Source organism: Danio rerio, chromosome 1, assembly GCF_049306965.1.
Source record: "Danio rerio strain Tuebingen ecotype United States chromosome 1, GRCz12tu, whole genome shotgun sequence".
In the NCBI taxonomy this organism is placed as follows: Eukaryota; Metazoa; Chordata; class Actinopteri; order Cypriniformes; family Danionidae; genus Danio; species Danio rerio.
In genome coordinates, this window is record NC_133176.1 from 59,060,026 (window position 1) to 59,081,041 (window position 21,016).

At 36.7% G+C, this 21,016-nt stretch overlaps 3 protein-coding genes across 4 annotated transcripts in view; 2 read left to right on the forward strand and 1 right to left on the reverse strand.

Annotated features, from left to right (window-relative positions):
- The window catches only part of adgre15 (adhesion G protein-coupled receptor E15), a 31,794-nt gene extending 28,938 nt beyond the window's left edge, over positions 1–2,856 (forward strand). Inside the window, exons 17-21 of the mRNA XM_021477530.3 lie at positions 143–209; positions 287–378; positions 522–684; positions 2,122–2,406; positions 2,756–2,856. Of these exons, the coding sequence (XP_021333205.2) occupies positions 143–209; positions 287–378; positions 522–684; positions 2,122–2,190 (391 nt within the window). The 3' untranslated portion in view covers positions 2,191–2,406; positions 2,756–2,856. The remainder of the gene's footprint in view (positions 1–142; positions 210–286; positions 379–521; positions 685–2,121; positions 2,407–2,755) is intronic.
- The window catches only part of LOC137495978 (uncharacterized), a 108,662-nt gene that overhangs the window by 83,287 nt on the left and 4,359 nt on the right, over positions 1–21,016 (reverse strand). The gene's annotated exons all lie outside the window — the stretch shown is intronic.
- Positions 3,078–19,352, forward strand: LOC137495330 (adhesion G protein-coupled receptor L4-like). Of its 2 annotated transcripts, XM_073906652.1 has the most exons (20): positions 3,078–3,255; positions 3,767–3,854; positions 3,978–4,016; positions 6,013–6,054; positions 7,341–7,718; positions 8,164–8,220; positions 9,722–10,093; positions 10,492–10,557; positions 10,751–10,782; positions 10,998–11,072; positions 11,182–11,371; positions 13,652–13,768; positions 13,906–14,087; positions 14,197–14,361; positions 14,436–14,639; positions 14,717–14,949; positions 15,090–15,156; positions 15,235–15,326; positions 15,410–15,572; positions 17,992–19,352. In XM_073906652.1, the coding sequence occupies exons 2-20, from the start codon at positions 3,830–3,832 to the stop codon at positions 18,049–18,051; spliced, it is 2,559 nt and encodes an 852-aa protein (XP_073762753.1). In that variant the 5' UTR covers positions 3,078–3,255; positions 3,767–3,829; the 3' UTR covers positions 18,052–19,352. The 2 variants fall into 2 exon arrangements, with proteins under 2 accessions (XP_073762753.1, XP_068077043.2); XM_068220942.2 differs by lacking the exons at positions 3,078–3,255; positions 3,767–3,854; positions 3,978–4,016 and adding an exon at positions 5,692–5,730.

Sequence of the window (21,016 nt, forward strand, 5' to 3'; positions counted from 1 at the left end):
AGGGCTGTTTTCTGCTGCCTGATAAGTATGCATTTCTTTTCAGGTCGTAACAACGTCACACACAAGATTAAAATCTGTAACTGCCATCTTCTGTTTGATAAATGTATTTAATTATTATTATATTGTGTTTTCCTCTAATCAGTTGCTGGATTAAAACAGATGAAGGGTTTATCTGGAGTTTTCTGGGTCCTGTTTGTGTCATACTAGCAGTAAGTTTGAGCATTTAACACACAGCTTATAAATGTATATAAAAGCTAAAGTTATCATTTCTTCTTTCTTTCTGCAGTTAAACTTGATTCTCTTCTTTAAAATCGTCATCACTCTGAACTCGACTCTCAAAAATCTCAATGCTGAAGTCTCACAGATGAAACAAACCAAGTAACAACCTGTTTTGTCACTATTATAAATAACACAAGCAATTTATAATTAATCAAAGCTCTAACCTAGACAGTTTACACATCACTGTAAATGTTTACTTATGTTTTATATAATAAACAAGAATGTTCTTTGGCACTCTACAGGGTTATGGTGTTTAAAACACTGGGTCAGTTTGTGGTTCTTGGTTGTCCTTGGATTCTGGGTTTCTTCACTAATGGCAGTGAGGTGCTGGAGATCGTCTTCCTGATCTTCAACTCTCAGCAGGGAACCTTCATCTTCCTGATCTACTGTCTGCTCAATAATGAGGTCAGACATTTACTCAGTTTGAGCCTCTACTGTCTCCTGTCTTGCTATTTTGACATTTCTTCAGTGCTGCTCCTGAATTAAAATCTTCTAAAGCCTGGTTTATACTTCTGCGTCACGTGACCAGCGTAACCATCGGCTGTGCATTTATACTTCTGCGCGCTGTCTCTGTTGGTCTGCATTAACACTTCCGAAACGCTAGTTGGCGGTGAGGTGTAAATGTTCCTCTGTTTCTTCGCTGCTGTTTTGCTTTTCTTGAACTCTTCCGGGATGTACAAGTGGCTCAAACTCGCTCATTTTGAGGCAGCAACCGGCGGACGTGCAGCAACTTTAACTATGAGGTAAACACAAAACAAAACTTTCCATCCGGAGCTCCTTCACGGGACTCAACACTTGTAAACATTCGCTCCATTGGGCTAGCGCCAATCGCGCGGTTCTCGGTCCCGCCCAGACTCGTCAGCGCTACCAAGCCGACCAATCACAGAGCTTGCGCTACGCGTCGTTGCGACGTGTAGTTAAGTTTTTTGAGAGGTGCACGTCAGTGACGCCAACGGCCACGGCAAAGGGCTATGCATCAACGCCGTGGCATACATGTGCGTTTAACGCAGAAGTATAAATCAGCCTTAAGAGTCCTTTCTCTCAAGGAGTCCCTCAAGGCTGTGTTGTTGGTCCCCTTCAGTTTATTACTTGTTAGTAGGCCCACACGGAATCTGTGTGCGCAGAAATCTGCAGATTTTCAGCCCATTGTTGACTCTATTTATTTACTTGTGTATATGTGTGTACATTTATAGTTATTCAGTTTTTAAATGAATTACAGTAATATTACTGACTAACATAAAAATGTTCACATGATTTATTTACAATATAGTTTATAAAGTTATATTTTCTGTCTTTTAGTGGAGATGTAATATGAGAGACTTGCTTTGTTTACCAAATAAGTGGATCTAGATGGATTTGCATTATAAACATTAAATACTAGTTAAAATGTTTTATTTTTAATGTTGTATACTAAGTTTTTAGTAATAATACTCCCAAAATCTTTCCGCATAAATCAGCAGATTCTTGACAATATTCTGCGCAGAAATAGCAAAAAATGTCAGCATGTTCTGTCTGGCCCTACTAAATAGTAATCCATTGACCATATCATGTTTCATGAACTCAGTCATGCTGATAGTTGCTTTGCTTTTTCATGTATTACTGCATGTAATTGATAATGCATGTATTGCTGACATCTGATTGCAAATTCAAGTTCTGAAATTATTGATTATAAAATTGAACACAGAATGTCTTTGCTTGAACTTTTTCCCAGTTTCTGTCTGTCTTCTTATCACTTTTCTTTGTCTGACTCTGTTAATCTGTTTAGCGTTCACTGTTCATCAATCTGATCATTTCAGAGGTTAAATTTATCTCCAAAACTCACTCAGCTTTCCTTCTCTCCAGATCAGGCAACAGTACAAGAACTGCTTCACATGTCTTTGCTCTGGACACAGCATCAAGTGCAACAAATAAAATCAACACTATTTTACAGGATGTTTTGTATGATATAGCCTTTTTATGTTTAATGTTAAATGTCTGGCATTAACTATCATGTCATCTGGGTTATTGCTGGTGAATGAAAAGCATATTGTTGCAGATTGTTAATAATATTGCAATGTTGATTTTTAACTGTATTTTAATCTTAATTGTATAATGTTTTTTAAATGATTAATAGGATGATTATTGAATGTTATAAATATATATATATATATATATATATATATATATATATATATATATATATATATATATATAGAGAGAGAGAGAGAGAGAGAGAGAGAGAGAGAGATTAAAGAGAAATAACATAAATCTACATCATATGTATTCAGATGATGAGTTGTTCTTTATTTACTGATCTTGCATTATTATATTTTGGTTTGTTGAGGTCAGAATGCTGATTATGATCATTTCACATTTTAAATATTGATCTGCGTCATACAATGTCATGTAAATGGGTGAATGTATTAAAGGAGGGAGGACCACAGATTTTCATATTCCTCAAAAAGTTTTTGCATGTCAAGCTCAGAAGCTCCTACAGAGAAAATGAGGGTTTCCCCTAAAAAGAGCCTATTATATTTTGACAAGTGAAAATTTGGAAACATATTTAGTTTTATCTGTAACTAAATTTCCATTCAGAACAGAACTATATATATATATAAACTATGACCAGATGAAGACACAAATTCAAAGTGAGTCCTCAGATGACCTGTACATTAAAGCATGTGAATGATTCATTTTCCCTTTCATTCAGGTTATGTTTTTGTATTTATGTATTTGTTTTATGTATTTTTAAGGTCTAAATAAACAATATGATATTGTAGCAATGTTTGTGAAGGCCTTTACTGAAGTTTTTACTGTTTAATTTGAATTAGAATTTGAATTTAAGAAGGAAATGGTGCATATGAGTTCATATTTTCCCTTCAGGCTGATGGAGTGATAAACTTATAAATATACACAAAGGTACACCACACACAAATATTTGCTTTGTTAGGCGGTCAACTGTTTCAGGTGAAGACCACTGCTTTCAGCTCATATCAGGTAAGATCTTTCTGCTCTTAATAATGATGTTGATAAATCATATAAATCATGAAGTGATTGTGTGGTTTGTGTGTAGTTGGATTTGGTTGAGTAGTTTAGGCTTGACCAGGACCAGGTCAGGACTATTATGAAAATCTTAATCATTTAAAATCATCAAATGTAAATTCATAAATGCAGTGGAGTATATCTCTTGTATGTGTGTTTTTATATCCAAGGGGGGACTTAAAATTGAATTCAGTTCAGGTCATCTTTATTTCTATAGCACTTTTACAATGTAGATTGTGTCAAAGCAGCTTAACATAGAAGATCTATAAGATTGAAACTGCGTCAGTACAGTTTTGCAGTATGCACACAGACTCATGGGGACATCAATTTTCCTCTCCACTCAAGCTTAAAAATCATACAGAATTAAGTATGTTAAAAAATAAACTTTGATATTTTGTGTATGTTGTTTTGTAATTATCTTTCATCATAGCCAGTCCTAATTGTTTTTTTTCTCTGAACTTTGAAGGAAACTCATCCTCTGGACTGATTAGTGGATAAACAGAAACACATCAGACTGTCATAATTGACAATGGCCTGCATAATTCTGTTAAAAAGTAAGATTATTTCTTATCGCTCAAAACTCTTGACTTTATCTGAGTTTATATAATGAATGTAGATTTCACATTGTCAAACTGCAGCACAATTTAATTAAATCATTTGTGTTTTTCATGTTTCAGGGTTTATAAAAGCACTGAGTACCGTCTCTGTTATAATGCGTACGCATTACATTTCATTTTTTTTAGCTTCAATATAATTTTGACACTTCATGCATGTTGATCTCACACACACACTTTTACTGTTTAAATACAGTAAAGGTGTGTATGTGATGCATAAATGAATGTCTGAGTCAGAGCTACAGTAACAGCATCTGTATTTGCTTTGGACAAAAGTTAAGAAAATATTTAAGTGAAATGTTAAAAAGCTCAAGTGTATCAGCAGTGCATTTATTGTCATTGATAGAAGTCAACTGCAGTATGTTGTAATCAGTTTTATGAGGGGTTTAAACACAGTTGGGAACAGTGTGTGAATATAGCCAGCTTCTAATGGATAAAATGTATTAATTATAGGGATGTAACGATGTGCAAATCAGCGGCGAGCAAGAGGTGGGAAGGGAGAGTAAAATGACAGCGGGGAAGTCCGCCAAACAAACACAAATTGTATGCAAAAACTGCAAAAAAAAAAGACATTTGCTTACCCTAACAGAACAAAGAAAAGGATGCACATAAACCATTAGCACAGGGAAAACTGCTGTCACGACCATCTATACGCAAAGCCACACCATGCTGACCGGGGCGATGCAGTGGCTGTGTGGTTTCCTCCGAGTGCTCCGGTTTCCCCCACAGTCCAAAGACATGCGGTACAGGTGTATTGGGTAGGCTAAATTGTCCGTAGTGTATGAGTGTGTGTGTGATGTTTCCCAGAGATGGGTTGCGGCTGGAAGGGCATCCGCTGCGTAAAAATGTGCTGGATAAGTTGGCGGTTCATTCCGCTGTGGCGATCCCGGATTAATAAAGGGACTAAGCCGACAAGAAAATGAATTGATGAACTATGCTGACCGGATGATCTGCAGATCCGCTTTCTTTGCCGAGTGCTACGGAGAGAGGGGTCTGGATGTAGACCTGGTGCAGTGCAATCTGGGCTGCATCCAATGCTTTTTAATGGGCTCACCAGACCCCACCTCTAACCCTACCCATCACAGTGACGTCACTTGCTCCATTTGAGTGCATTGTGTCTGACATTGCATCGCTGAGTGATGCAATCTCAGCTTGCATCATAAAGGCTGCATCCAGATAGTTTTGGCTACAGAGATCACAGTGTTGTACATCAGTGTTTTCATAGCGAAAGAGTGAAGATGTTTTTCAGACAGTAATAGAAAGTTGTTCTGTAACAGAAGCAGGTATAAGATTACAAATTAGTTTATGCATGTTTTAATAATTTGCTTAGTGTGATTGAAGATTTAAAAATCTTTTTAAGAGTATCACTGTAACGCCGGGGAGTGACACCAACAACAGAAGTTTGGATCCACGTGAGGTTATTTAGAATTGTCAGGCAAGCAGTGGTCAATACCGGCAAACAGATGTATGAGGGCAATCCAGAGTCAAAGTCAAAACAACAGACAGTTGGTCAGATGCAGGCAGCAAACAGCATTAAATAAATAAACAAGGCAAAGGATCAAAAACACGGCAAAGACAGACAAAGGAAACGCGCTGTAATGTCACTGTGACAAATAACAATACTCGGCAAACTGAAGGAGTGAATGTGTGGCTTAAATAGTGTGTGTTAATCAGTCTCTGAAAGTCCTCAGGTGTGAATGTAAATCAAGCTAAATGAGAAAGCAGGTGTGTGGGCGAAGAGCATGTATGAAGTTGAAGTCCATTTACAAACACATTTGTAGTTCTGAGTGAGAATGTTTTCCAGCGACTTCTGGTGGTAAGCGATCGCTGGTGATCATGACAATCACACTGATACCTATACAGCTTGGACAGAGATTTCATCATAGTAAACGGGTGTATTGTAGATATAGTAAAAATTGCAGTAAATTATAACAGAGAGAAAATCCTGTTCACCTAAAGAAAAAGTCATCACAAGAGTTTAATCTGAAATTAGGATGAGGAAAGAAGATGAGAAATATTTGCATGAACTGTTAAATAAAATCCTGTTAGTCTATTCATTTAATTGTGTTTTTTTTTTCTTTATTTAACTTTTTTCCAGATGTTTTAACAAGCACCCTTTTACCAGTGATGAGCACAGCTGGTAATGTACTATACTGTTATCTGCTGTGTTTTAACTGAGTAGAGATGTAATCCTGCACTGCTTTATCTTGTTTTTCTCAATAATTCCTGCTGTTTCAGTAACTCTGATTGACAGTTTTCTGAGCACCTCATGTCTGATCTCTCCATTACTGACACAAAGAATATTGTCTATATTTAAATATTGAATACCGCCATTATTGTGAAATCATTGGTGAGGCAGAGCACAGTGTCAGGATTACAGGAGTCTAGACTTCTAGTAGTAACTAAATAATTATTAGTAATAAAAAATAAAAAAACATTAAATAAACATTGTTACTATTAAGAAATAATTGTATTTAGAATTTCAGCTAATAATATATGATATCTGCAATTATCTTAATTGTATTAGTGTCTTATAACTTGAATATAATATGTATAATAATAGGAAAGAGCGTATAATAATACTGTATATGAAAAAAAGTAACTTCATCAAAAAGCTCACAAAAGGAACACTGAAAAAAAATATTTAAAGATGATTCCTTGGATTTACTCAATTTTTTACGTTAAGTGGTTGTAAAAAATGTATTTGGGCTGAATTTAAACAAAAAAATTAAGTTGAACATTATTAAATTTAATAATTTGTTTGTTTAAATTCAACACAAATAAATTGTTTGCAACAGTTCTGCATGCAACACTTTTTTCAGTGTATATGTAGAATACTTTATTATACATTTTAAACTCTGACTATCTTTTTAAAAGTGATTTTCTATTAGATATTATCAAATATCCTTGCTACAACAATTTTTGGTAATGCTCTTTTTGACAGCCACCCAGAGGATATTTGTTAAATATGTATCTCTTCTCAATCATTTCTCTGTTATATATCCACTAAATAAAATCAGATTGTATTACAGATTTAAAGATATCTTGTAAGGCGTTGTGCATTTCGTTTCAGTATTTTTAATAACAGAAGTCTCAGAAAATGTGATAGTGACTTGCATTTGATTTCATATTGGATGTTATAGTAATATTTGTTCATCGTCATGTTTAATCTTTAGTAGTTTGTCTTTTTCTTACCCTAGATACACTGGTATTAAAACAATCCTGTAAATGCATTATAAAGAATAATAGAAATATAGATAAACAGAATTAAATATTTTGTTAAGCTTCATTATTTGTTAATTATTAAACTGAACAATTGTTAATTGTCTTCAGCTGTTTTTCTGTATGGATTTCATTATTTATAAAGTTATAATTATGATTATTTCTTTTTTATGTGTTTATAACACATTAAATGTTTTATAACAGCTAATCTGACTGACCCCTGCAACAGCTATACTGTGCTGAGTGAGTCATGGAGATCCGTCAATAATACAAGTAACGCCAACACGTGTGACGCCTCAGTCTCCTGGAGCGGCTGGTATCAATTCCTCATTAACGGTGTGAGTGCTCATATCCCAGACACATGTGTTCCAGTGTCTGCATGTGGCACTTCTTTCCCACTTTGGATTCGTGGTGGACACCCAACAGTACAGGATGGAGTCGTCACTCGAGACGTCTGCGGTCACGCTTACAGTTACTGCTGCTATTACGGCTCTTATCCTATTCGAGTCAAAGCCTGTCCAGGAAATGTTTATATCTATGAGCTGCAACAACCAATTGCCTGTAATTTAGCCTACTGTGCAGGTAATTATATTCACATCAGCTCTTTCTACACATTTATGATATTTGTGTGTGTTTCTGATTAAGGATCCTAAATAGACATTATTTCAGTTTATGACTGGATGAAACCATTTTAAAGTTGAAAGATTATGTAGTTGGCCAGTTAGTGCACTTGTTAGTAGCACACACTGACATCATATATTAACATCTTACATTTGTGTTAAATTAATTATAATACAGTTTTTATGTACAAACATAAAGACTTTAATCTCTCCTCACAGAGAATCTTTAATCAGCATCTCTCATCTGTAAAGCATCTTATAAAGCAGGAATAAATTATAATTATTATAATGTTTTGGACCACTGAATAGGTTTACATGGACATTATAAACTCAAATATCTAGTGTTTTCATCTCCTTCATGAACTTTATGAATCTGTTCATAATGTTTTATTGATGTACATTTTCAGATGTTGGCAGTGTTACCATCAGCTCTACAGCCGCCACACCGGTGATCATCACACCTGGTAAAGAAACACTGCTGGCTTTGGCTTTGATATTGACAATAATGTTGTTTTAATGTTGTTCATGAGATCAGTGAAGTCCACACATCAGCTACAGATGAACAACAAGAAAAGATGGACAGGAGTGTTCAGTCATTAGGAACTGGGTTGTTATGTCTGGCTTTTTTATTTAAAAAAATAACCAGGCTATAAATTTAGCTCATTCTGAAATGTATTTGGAAACTCGATATTACACATAAAGAGTAAATCTGTGACCGTTGAATCAGCCAGTGTGGCCTGACAGTGCACATACTGGATAGTTACAGTAGTTCAGTAAAAAGTGTCAGATTAGCACACTGTAAGAGATCAGTATGTTGAAAAAATGTGAACATTATTAAGAATCATTCCTTAAAGGTACAGACATTCACTGTTACCATAAAACGCAATCTGATTAAACTGATGCACATCATTAAAAATACAGGCAAAACACCTGTGAAAAATCCAAACTGAAACATTATTCATATTAACACAATTTGTTTTACAAACTATTCTGAGTAACTTAATTTAAAAAAAACATTTATCAACTGCCAAACTATGGCTTGAAGAATTGATATCTACTCTGCACCTGGAACGAACCAGATTTATTTTAAAAGGCAATATTGGACAATTTCAGAAAATTTGGGGCCCTTTCTTTTGTTACTTCATGGGGAATTCTTCCCCCCAAAACAATGTATTGAAACTAAAAGTTGTTATGATTATCACTGTAGTGTATACTTACAGGCTGGGCTTGGGGTGTTTTTTTTATTTTTATGTAAATGTATGCATATCAGAAAACTAATCCTGGAATCTGTGATTATTGTAAGTTTATTCAACGACCAAATAAAAAACTTATTTGACAAAAAAAAGAAAAAAAAAAGAAAACATTTACAGTTGAAGTCAGAATTATTAGCCCCCTTTGAATTGTATTCTTTGTTTTTAAATGTTTCCCAAATTATGTTTAACAGAACAAGGACATTTTCATAGCATGTCTGATAATATTTTTTCTTTTGGAGAAAGTCTTATTTGTTTTGTTTTTTTTTTGGCTGGAATAAAAGCAGTTTTACATTTTTTAAACACCATTTTAGGGACAAAGTTATTAGCCCTTTTCAGCTATATTTTTACTCGTCTACAGAACAAACCATCATTATACAATTACTTGCCTAATTAGCCTAACCTGCCTAGTTAACTTAATTAACCTAGTTAAGCCTTTAAATTTCACTTTAAGCTGTATAGAAGTGTCTTGAAGAATATCTAGTCTAATATTATTTACTGTCATCATGGCAAAGATAAAATAAATCAGTTATTAGAAATTAGTTACTAAAACTATTATGCTTAGAAATGTGTTGAAAAAATCTTCTCTTTGTTAAACAGAAATTGGGGAAAAAATAAACAAGCAGTCTAATATTTCAGTGGGGATAATAATTCTGACTTCAACTGTATATTAAGACTAATTTCATTCTCTTATTTTTGGTTTATTGTTTTACAGATCCCTGTTACAACTACACTGTGCTGGACGACCCATGGAGAGCCAACAGCAGTCAGCCATCAAAGCCAGTGACCATGTGTGACCAGTCAGTCTCCTGGAGCGGCTGGTATCGGCTCTTCATTAACGGTCTGAACGCTCAGATCCCAGACACATGTGTTCAGCAGCTCAGTTGTGGCACTGATTACACACTGTGGATTCGTGGTGGACACCCAACAGTAGCGGATGAAATGGTCACTCGAGATGTCTGCGCTAATGCTTACAGTTACTGCTGCTATTACGGCTCTTTTCCTATTCGAATCAAAGCCTGTCCAGGAAATTATTTTGTCTATGAGCTGCTTAGACCAACTTACTGTAATTTGGCCTACTGTACAGGTAATTATATTCACATCAGTTCTTTCATGATATTTGTGTTTCTGGTTATTTGTCTATTATTAAGAATGAATAATTGAGATCATATCATATGTTTTATTGATAATCAGCATTTTCTTTAGTGTACAGATGATGAATGTGGTCAGTCATTATCATCACATCACTGATCAGCAGCAAACACTGACAATATATTATTTGAGTAAATTCATTATAAATGTTTTATATGATGAGAAAAGACTCTCATCAGCATCTGTAACCAGTGAAGTTTTATTTTAATTACTAATATTCTTGTCTGTATACGAGTCCTTGCTCCTTTTCCCCTCCTGAAACCTTGACACTAATGTTTTCATGCACTCTTTGTATGTTCAGTATTATTTGTCTGATTGTTGATTGTTTTTCAGTTGTTTCCAACATTAACATCACCAGCATCAGTACAACAGTCACACCACAGACGACAAGCTCAGCTGGTAATGTAGTCTGATGATTCCTCTGAGTGTGTTTGACTGAGTGTGTAGAACTGAACAGGTGTGAGTGTGTTTGTGTCTCTGGATAAAGATGAAGGATTAAAGAGAATCTGAGATGTTCAGTTGCAGATCATTGCAGACATTTTCATGTGAGATGTGTTATTGTTGTGTTCACTGTGATTTTCTCTCATTGCAGTTATAAATATCACGCTGCAGGAAGGATGCTCTGTAAGTTGAGTTTCTGAAATATACCTTTAATAGTTTTAAGGGCTGTGTGATTATATTTGTGATGTATGCATGTAATATAACCATAAATGTGCTTCTCTATTTATTTCTGATGGTTTTGTTCAGAAACTTTGGTTGTTTGTTATTAATGTTGCAAAACATGATTAAAGACATGACTCGTGATTTCTGCACTGTATAAAGCTAAATTGTGATTTCAGAATCAGAGCTCTGGATGTCTACAAAACCTTCTTGAGCAGATAGAGAACATCACAGCTCAAGAGCTTCCACTGAATGTAAGTCTTCAAGAGAAACAGAATAAAGTCAGTTCTGTTAGAGTCGACTGACAGAGCAGTTTTATCTTATTGTCTGTCTTTACATCCGTGTGTTTGATCATTGAATCAGACGGTGACCGACATTTTGACTGTGGTCTTCAACGCTTCAGAGAAGATTTCAGTGTCTTCATCATCAGCCAGTCCAGCTCAGCTAGCCTCATATGGAACTAAAGTGTTGAAAAGCAGCGAGAAACTCATTTCTACATTGGTGAAGCCGACAGAAACAAGTGCCAATGTCAGTTTCACTCTTGCAGCTGTAGGTAAGTGGAGACACTGTTATTATTGATGATGAACCTGAGATTATATATCAGAGACTCAATCACACCAGCTCAGACCTGCTCCTCTTTGACTCACTCAAACTGAGCAACATTTGCAAATATAAGAAAATCAAAAATAATAGCTGAATCTGTGATGATATGAAGTGTTGCTGTATTTGGCACCTCTCTACAAGAGTCCAACAGGGAAAAATACACACATGCACAGTCTGTATACAGGCAAATAAGAAGTTTAAAAATGAATCCTGTTACACACTGTTACCATTTTTATTAAGTGAATGGTTTTAGGGGTTAGATGATTCAGAGAATGTAAATGTGATTTGCTTTTGGCTGACTGAAGTCTGGATGTGTGCTTCTGTCATGTGAAGCACCGCTGTGTGCAGGTACACGGACTGAGACAGCAGCACAGAGAGGATCATGTGTGTGAGTTGGATGTCTTTTGCTGAAAGCCAGACATTTTGCCCAGAGGGGTGTTGGGGAGTTGAATATCACCCTGGCACTTGCATTGTCGTGATCTTTGACCCTTACACTCAGTGATTGACTTCAGTAGCATCTAATGGCTCCCCACAGATGGCAGGGGAGAAGTGATGGTTCATCATCCAAACATGCACTGCAGCAGGATTGAGCTGGTGGGCTCATGGCTGTGGTATAAAAGTTGATGGTATGGGACAAAGGTCAATGGGAAATAGGGAACAATTATTAGGGAATCAAGGAGAGAGCAGAAATGAGCATCCTTAGACATATTGAAAAACATCAGGGATCATGTAACACCAGTACCAGATAGAGATCATCAAGAATGCTGATTGCTTGGGTCCAGAGCCTGAAGAAGTGTGCATGAGTCCATGAGGGTTGTAAAAAAAGGTGCACCTTATGTAGCCTATACCATATGGAACCACAGCAGAGCTGGTTCAGATGTCCAGATCTGATCATCAATGGACCATTCTATTGGACTGATATTGATGGCTAGAGGTGAACGTCATGATTTTGCCAAATACAATACAATTCTGGATTAACATCTATGTATCCTGGAGCATCATGTCTGAAAATGTAACCCATACCTATTCCCTACCCCTAAACCCAACTATAAGGGGAATAATAGTTGGATAAAAATCATGTAGAAATGCATAAACCTAACCATAAGCCTAAACTTAACTTATACTGAACACTTATCCCTTAATTCTGGGGCTGATTGGCTGATTTGAATGTTGTTCCAGGTTCAACATAGATGTTAATGCAGGAACAGGTCCTACTTATTGAAATCAGGTTGGCGGGATAGAGATAGGATGGTTCAGGAGGTGCTACTTTAAGAACAGGAAAGTAAACTCTTGGCAGAGCATCTGCTTGATGATATCTGGTCAGTGTGTAAGAGTGGAGTTGAATTCTGAAGTGAAACTGAGGTTGAGTCTTTGCTTGACGAATGGATTCAAGATTTCTGAGATCAGTGATGACTTTGAACTGGTGTTTGGCTCCATCTGTGTTCTAGCCTCTGTAATTGCATAAGCCACAAAAGTGGATGTATGGTTAGTGAAATACTTTACCTGCTTGAGGTAGAGTTGGTGCATATTCAGCTTTTGGAGGACTTGAACTTGATCACAATGTTCTGTTATCCTTTAGCAGTAAATCAATACGACATTGATGTAAACCACAACAAAGTGCTTCAGGAACTCATTGAATGCTTTATTCATGTACCTTTGAAAGATTATCAATGGGTTGACCAGCCCATATGGCATCAGCTGGTACTCATAGACACTGGAGAGGTGATCCTTAAATTCAGTTTTGTGAAGATTTGAGTTCTACAAAGCTGTTCTGGGTCAGCAAAAAAACAGAAGTGTTAGTAATGCTTGATGTTTGACTTTGGGCTGCTGTGATTGACTCAAAGTACAAAGGATGCTTGTTTCAATACCTATCCAATATACAGGGTATACACTGAGTAACTTGTGTTGCCTCGGGCAGTAGCTCCATGTCAATGTGGTGAACGATTGGTTTCCTGCTGCTTAATGAACATCCTAAAATGGCCTGAACTCATGGGGAACCTCCACTTCTAGATGAGTTTTGGGTCTTCTTACACATTTGAAGTTGATTTCTAAAAAAATCAGTTGTTGGAGGGATTCTGAGAGCAGAAGAAGGTTTCATGATGTCATGACTTCATTGGTGTGACTGGCTCAGTGATGTAGTGTTATCTTATTTAACCATTTGATTTTAAAACTTAGAAATCTCTGAATTAGTAAAGTAAATTAGCATAACATCATGTTTGTTTGTAATCAGAGGGACAAGTCTTCATGGTTGGACCACAGGTGACCTTAGATAAAATCCCTCAACTTGACACAACAAATTCTTCTGTAGACATCGATCTTATTGGCATCGCCAAGAACAACAATGACAGTGAGTTGAATGTTTGGTGTAATCAGTGTTTTATGTATAATGAAACCTCATTTCACCACCACTAAACCACATTTACTCTTTTGACTTTTTCTATTTCCATATAATATTGCATGTAAGCCTCTGTTTCTGTCTCACAGGATCTGCTGCTGTGGCTTTCATGAGCTACACCACAATGGAGAATCTACTGAAGGCCGACTTCTTCAACACAACTAATGACACCATTAAAACCATGATGTCCACTGTGATCTCAGCTACTCTTCCCAAAACCAGCAACACTGCACTCACCAAAGCAGTCAACTTCACCTTCAGACACATCAGAGTGAGAGACTGAAATGTGTTTTAGTCCAACATCAGCACTGATCAACATCTGAACACATCTAATATTCACTCTGCTCATATTTTCTGCTCGTTTCTTCTTCTTCTTGCAGGAGTTTGAGCCCAGCGGTTCTCTGTCCTGTGTGTACTGGAATATCAGCGAGTGGATTGTAGATGGTTGTTCTGTGTTAAACAGCAACAGCAGCCACACTGTGTGTTCCTGTGTTCATCTGTCCACATTCGCTCTCATCATGCAGACCAGCAGCAGTCCATCACCGGTACCAGAACATTTCTAGAGAGCATTGAAGAGCAGCACAGATCTGGCACTCATGTTCTCTGCATGTTTTCTCAGAGTGATCTGCTGGAGCTGCTGGATCTGGTGTGTGTGATCGTGGGTCTGGTGTTCTTCAGTTTGGCTCTGTTGTCCTTTGCTCTTTGTCAGTGGAGTCCTGGAGTCAATAATGTGGCTCGAATCAACATCTGCATCAGTCTGCTGTCGGCTCACCTTCTGTTGCTGCTCACACAACAGTTCCTGAGCCTTATTCGCCCTCAGCAGGTGAGAATGATGAAGGAGCTCTACAGCTCAGCACAGCCGCACTGAGAATCATCATAACCCTCTCTCATGCTCTCCAGGTGTTGTGTGTGGTGATAGCAGGCCTTCTGCACTTCCTCTTCCTCTCCGCCTTTGTGTGGATGTTCATTGAAGCTGTGCTGCTCTTCATCTGTGTACAGAACCTATCACGAATCAGCTCCAAAAAGAAGGAGGTGCTTAGCAGTGGATTCTTGTGTGTGATTGGATATGTCGTTGCTATGGTTGTGGTGTGTGTGTCTATTGGGTTGTTTCCAGAAGGATACGGCAGTGAACAGTGAGTGGTGTTGTTTATTTGTTCATTTGATTATAAGCTCCAACTCGTAACAACGTCACACACGATTAAAATCAGTAACTGCCATGTTCTTGTTGATAAATGTATTTAATCATTATTATATTGTGTTTTCCTCTAATCAGATGCTGGATGAAAACAGATAAAGGGTTTATCTGGAGTTTTCTGGGTCCTGTTTGTGTCATACTAGCAGTAAGTTTAAGTTACAGACATGTTTACATGAGCTGTTAAAATCGTCAAAACAAAACTGATCATTACTGTATTCCACAGCTGAACTTGATTCTCTTCATCTGCATCTGCATCGGTCTGAAATCAGCTCTCTCAAAACTGAACGCTGAAGTTTCACAGATGAAGCAAACCAAGTAACAAACTGATTCATTCTTTATAAAAACACATATTCATTAAACTACACACAATATCTTGTTCTTTCTCTCATTTACCACAGGGTTATGGTGTTTAAAACACTGGGTCAGTTTGTGGTTCTGGGTTGTCCTTGGATTCTGGGGTTCTTCAGTAATAGCAGTGAGGTGCTACATATCTTCTACCTGGTCCTGAACTCTCAGCAGGGAACCTTCATCTTCCTGATCTACTGTGTGCTCAATAATGAGGTCAGACATTTACTCAATCCTCTGTCATATTCAATGTCAAACGCCAATTTAAGGCAAAACAGAGAAAATTAGCAATGAAGTCAGCCGTATGCTTATATGTATGAGTGGTTAGTAGATCACTTGCAGAACTTTCCTGTTAGAACTTTTATTTATTCGTGCTCTTTTAGTCTTTTAAATCATATTTTCTTGTTCTTATAATCTATTATATGATCAGTCGTGATCAGTGTTGGGAGTGATGTGTTAAAAAAGTAATTTATTACAGTAATGTATTACATTTTCCTGTAACGCAGTAGTGTAAGGCATTACTAATACATTTTCAGTAATATTTTACTCTGTACATGTTCAGTAACGCGTGCGTTACAACACACTTTTCGCCCGCAAGACATTAACAAATAAAAAATACCGCAGTTCTATTTCCTGTTCGTGGCTAGAGAATATATGCGCGTGCTGTCATTAATCTCCCTCTGGCTATGGGACCTTTTTTCTTTGAACGCGGAATGATTTCAGCTTCTGAGCTCAAGGTCCAGGGCTATTTGGCTCAGCCCGGTTTGAGTACGCACAGCGGAAAATAGATGAAAATGGCATAAGACAGTGCATTCGCGAGACGGACGTAAGTGCATATGGCGTTATTTCACTGACAAATGTCGTAAGCTCATTCATGTAATTCGAGCGAGTGAACGTGCCGGTTTCCTCTGTGGACAAAACTCCTCGCGTTCACTCAACACTGGCTGGGCTGCTCACGTGCTAACGACCTGCTCTCGCTCCGTCAGATGATGCAGACTCACAATCTGTGCCGTGTGTTTCCTCTTCCTTTCGTTCTGTTGCTCTCCAGAGATCCTCCTAATTGTTATCCCAATAATGTTTATATGGTTTATATATTGCTTCACTATTTACTTACAGGTTAAGTTAAATTCTATAATAAATACTAGTGTTTTTGAGTGTAAGGTATACTGCTTATGTTTTAGGCTAGTATTTACAATGAATGCTTAAACATACTGTCGTATTAAGAATAGTGAACTCATGAAATTAAATATAAAGTGTAGTTTTACTACAGTAAAGTGTGGTGAATTGTAGTACAATCTACCCCATATTGTAAAAAAAAAACTACAGCACTGGATCATTGTTTATATTACACTTGTTGTGTTACCATAGCAACTATAGTATTACCGCAACAGGGTAATTAAAGCACTTAATCACAATATGTGTGTTCAGGGGCCCTGTGGAACAGCTTCTTCTCAAAATGAAGAGGATGACAGGGAAAATGTCCTCCACTATCTCATCAACAATGTGGAAGACAACAGACACTAGTTCACTTATTTTAGTTGCCATAAAAAAATGTGATTGATAATGAGATTTATTTGAAGAGTGAATAGTACAGTAGGCTATAATACCTTATCAAGTGTTTCTGTTAGTTACATTTCTGCTTGCGTTAGTTTTTATTATTGTCTAAATGCTTTTTATTTGAAATATCTCATCATATAACATACAGCCAAAAATGTTATGATTTATTAGATTAAAAATTATGAGTCTATTTTAGTATTTTGGTTATTGTTAATAAATAGTGTACTAATATAATTCATATCAAAAAGCTCGAAAGGAAGAGGGAACACAAGACACAAATTGTGAGTCTGCATATAATCTCACTGAGAGAGCAGTGTGCTGAGAGCAAGAAAACTTGTGCGTAAGCAGTGCATATTTGAGATATCGTGAGAATTTGTGCGCGAGCAGCGTATGTGAGAGCTCGCAAGCAGTTTTGTCCACAAACAGGAAATCAGTGCACAAACATTATACTGAGAAAGCTGTTCATCATGCTTACTTTGTGCAGGACGGTTTTGTGTTGTAAACCACATGAATGTAAAGTAAATACAATAATGGCAACAATAAGAAAAGAAACAAAATCTGCATTTTGTCATGGCATTGGAGTTTACATATCCGCCTGTTGTGTCTAATATGAATATAGCCAAGCCATTCACAGATATTGCCAGATAATCAGTTTACCTCTACCATACTTTTAACAGATCATTTGTAATTTTGGCTGTCATCATTTCTTGCATTGTCTTGAGCCATCACATTGCCAATTATATACTATATTGTTAGTAGCCTGGAAAGGTCACAGTCATTCTGCTACATCAAATCACTTTCTACTGGATGTAAAATGCTCATTATAGAACATTATAGAATTTTATAATGTGAAGTTCTAATTCTGTAGTTATTTTGGTGAAAGTAACTAAAAAGTAATATAAGAGTAATGTAACATATTACAATTCTGAGACAGTAATATTGTAAGGTAAGGGATTACATTAAAATAAAAGTAATAAGTAATATGTAATGTATTACAGTTTGGAAGTAACTTGCACAACACTGGTCGTGATGTATAAAAGGTTAAACTGATCTCCAGAACTTTCTCATTCCTGTCCAGATCAGGCAGCAGTACTGGAGGTGCTTCAAATGTCTGTGCTCTGGATGCAAAGAAAACTGAGGACTGCAGCATCGTGTACAGGGAATATGAAGTACCATAATTTACACACATGATTTTAAAATGGAGTTATGTTACTAAATGTCATAATTTCAGTTCCTTTTGAAAATGATAGAGAAATGTGATGCATAAGACACTTAATATTACAGCTGACAGTACTTTTGATGTTAAGCATTGACTCCTCTTTAATCTCTAAACACTGAATTTAAGATTACTGGGTGAAGGGTAAGAATATTTTATAACTAAATCTAAAAGCTTTTGTTCACTTCAAAGAGTTCTGACTTGTATTTAGGATGTGTTAAATATTATCATGAGGGTGGTTTGCTCCTTAATATTTCTCCATTGTTATGCTTGACTATTGTTTTTGCATAATGAACATTACAGCTAAAAGCTCAATTAGCTTAAAGTTTTGAAGACATCATTCAATAAATATTGTAATTTACAGACAAATAAGTTTGAACTTGATTATTTTCAATATTCCGCGGCTGCAGACACATCCAATCCTCAACTAACAGGCTACACAACATGCCAATGCATATCTCACATAACCTTTCATATGCCATGGGAATTTCAAGACCTAACTAGCAATTTCACTGTAATTTTTCATTAAATACCTGCAACCAGGGCTTTACATTAACTTTTTTGATCACCAGCCACTGTGACTAGTAGATTTCCAACGTTACTAACCACTTGCCATTTTCACTAGCCACAATTTTGTTGTTTGGAAAATATATTTTATATAAACAAATGTGACTTTGACATGTTAAAATGACTTGATTTAGATGTTGTGTTGTCCACATGCCTCCCCTTTTATTTCACTGTTTGTGTGTGTTGTGTATGAGCTTGCTCACTGTGCATGAGCAAATGGGTTGTGTTGCACTGCAATTGGTTTTGTTTCACATGACTTTTTTAGGGCTCAGAATAAAGGTTTTATCAAATTGATCTCTGACCACACCAAAAAGAAATAATTATTTCTTTGGCACATATTTAAATGTGTCAAAACAAGCAAATATATAGCTGTATACATGCATTTTATTCAACAAAACTTTTTTTTTTAATTAACATTTAAAAAGATCTACTGTCATGCATCTAAAATATGCACAGTAATCTGTCCTGGCTAAAGGTCCCAGATCACCGGTTACGACACACAAATGGGGAGTTAATCTCATATTAAAGAAATGTTATTGTAAAGGATGATAATTAAACTATATTAACAAAAATAAGCAAAAGAAAGCAGGTAAAAACACACCACGAGTGATAATGAAAGGATGATCATGTGCCTGAGCATAATTAAAACGAATGCAGTGACTGCTGCTGCTGCTGCTTACAAATATATTTATTTTCCAATCTTGAGCTCTTAAAAGCAGCAGGACTGTGGGTACACGAGCATCGATTTTTTTTGTCTAGTCTTTTTCAAAGAGAACCGATCGCAAGTGAATGGAAAAAAAGCGGGCCATCCTTATTCAAACCCTGCTTTGAGAAAACTACATTGTAAAAACTATTTCCAACCTGCCAAAGTGGCTAGTGGGAGCGTCTGTCCAACCCACCAAAGCTGAAATCTACCCGCATTTGGCGGGTGTTAATGTAAAGCCCTGCCTGCAACAAAATGCAATCGTTTTTTAATATTATTGCATTTCTGCTATTTCGGATATGTGTTTGTGTGTTTTTTGTTTTTAGCTTCCCCTCCATTTTACTTTCCCGGACAGTTCTGGACAACACTTTTATGTTCCTCACCTTTCTTGCCATTGTCCAGCACAATGTGTCAACATAAACAAGAGTATTCTTCATCCTTGTGTGTTTTAATACTGCATGACTGGACCCTTTAATGAACCAAACATTCCCCAAGAAACATTAAGACATCAGGAGCTCAATTTCCAATGATCCATGAGTCCATTTTAAGTACTTTAATGATGGGGAAATGGTCTTTGAACCCGGCGCATGGTCATAAAGGGTTGGCCTTATTCTCTTAGTGAGTTATGGATGTGTTTTGGGTGTGACGTGCATTAAACCAGTCAGAGTCTCATATGCCGTTCCCTTTATTCGCTTTTTACATGGATGAACTTTGTAAGCAGAAAAACTGAACGCTTCACTAGCGAGGGAACGGGTCAGCTGGTGTGTGAGGTTAAAGAGAGCAGACCATCTACAGAATGAATCAGATTCACCAAAGCCTCCTGGGGTGAAGGCGTGGGAGGAAATAGTGGATTTTAAATTTATGTAGCCTGTAATAATCTTTTAAATGCTTATTAAATAACATAAATATATACACTAGATGTCGCCTGGCCTATTGTGGTCTATTGGACGGAATGCGTCAATAGCGCCGCCATCTTGCTACAGGGTAGCGCTCCTTTGAAATGAATGCGGGACCAAGGTACAGTGGAGGACTGTGGCCATCCAAAGCCAGAGATATACACATATACACATATATCTGTGATCGGGAGTTTTCCTCGATGTTAGTATGTAATTTTTTTTTTCTAATTACGAAAATTATAATTTTACATCACTTTTCTACATTGATGGATCAGTGACCGCACGGGCATTCCTGACAAAAAGCTTGTGTTTGTGTGTACAGAAATGTACTATTCACCCTCCCTGTTAAATTTGATCTAATCATGTCCTGAAACACAGCTCCTCTCCTGCTTTCACTTCTCATACTGACGGAGGGAGCGATTCGTTTGTGAATGAATGAATACACCCGTAGACAGCACTAAAGTACAGCATCTTCACGTAATAACACTGTCTTGACTAGTGCGGTTGAATGACATTTGTCCTTGGAGCACTGTACCAATGTGGCGGCGCTATTGACGCATGCTTAGGGTCCCTATGCGATATCTAGTGTATATATCTATGATTAAATAACACAAATAAACTGCACCATTGACTTTAGACTAGCATTTAGGTGGTCAATGGTATATTTCAGTTGCCATAAAATGTCAACAGTGTGCCTCTACACGTCTCCTTTTCACACCAG

Bases quoted from the DNA above. Each gene is read 5' to 3' on its own strand.
- LOC137495330 (XM_073906652.1), top strand. From the start codon at position 3,830: ATGGCCTGCATAATTCTGTTAAAAA. The intron at 10,558-10,750 runs GTAATGTAGTCT...CTCTCATTGCAG, and splicing joins ACAGACGACAAGCTCAGCTG to TTATAAATATCACGCTGCAG. The intron at 11,372-13,651 runs GTAAGTGGAGAC...GTTTGTAATCAG, and splicing joins TTTCACTCTTGCAGCTGTAG to AGGGACAAGTCTTCATGGTT.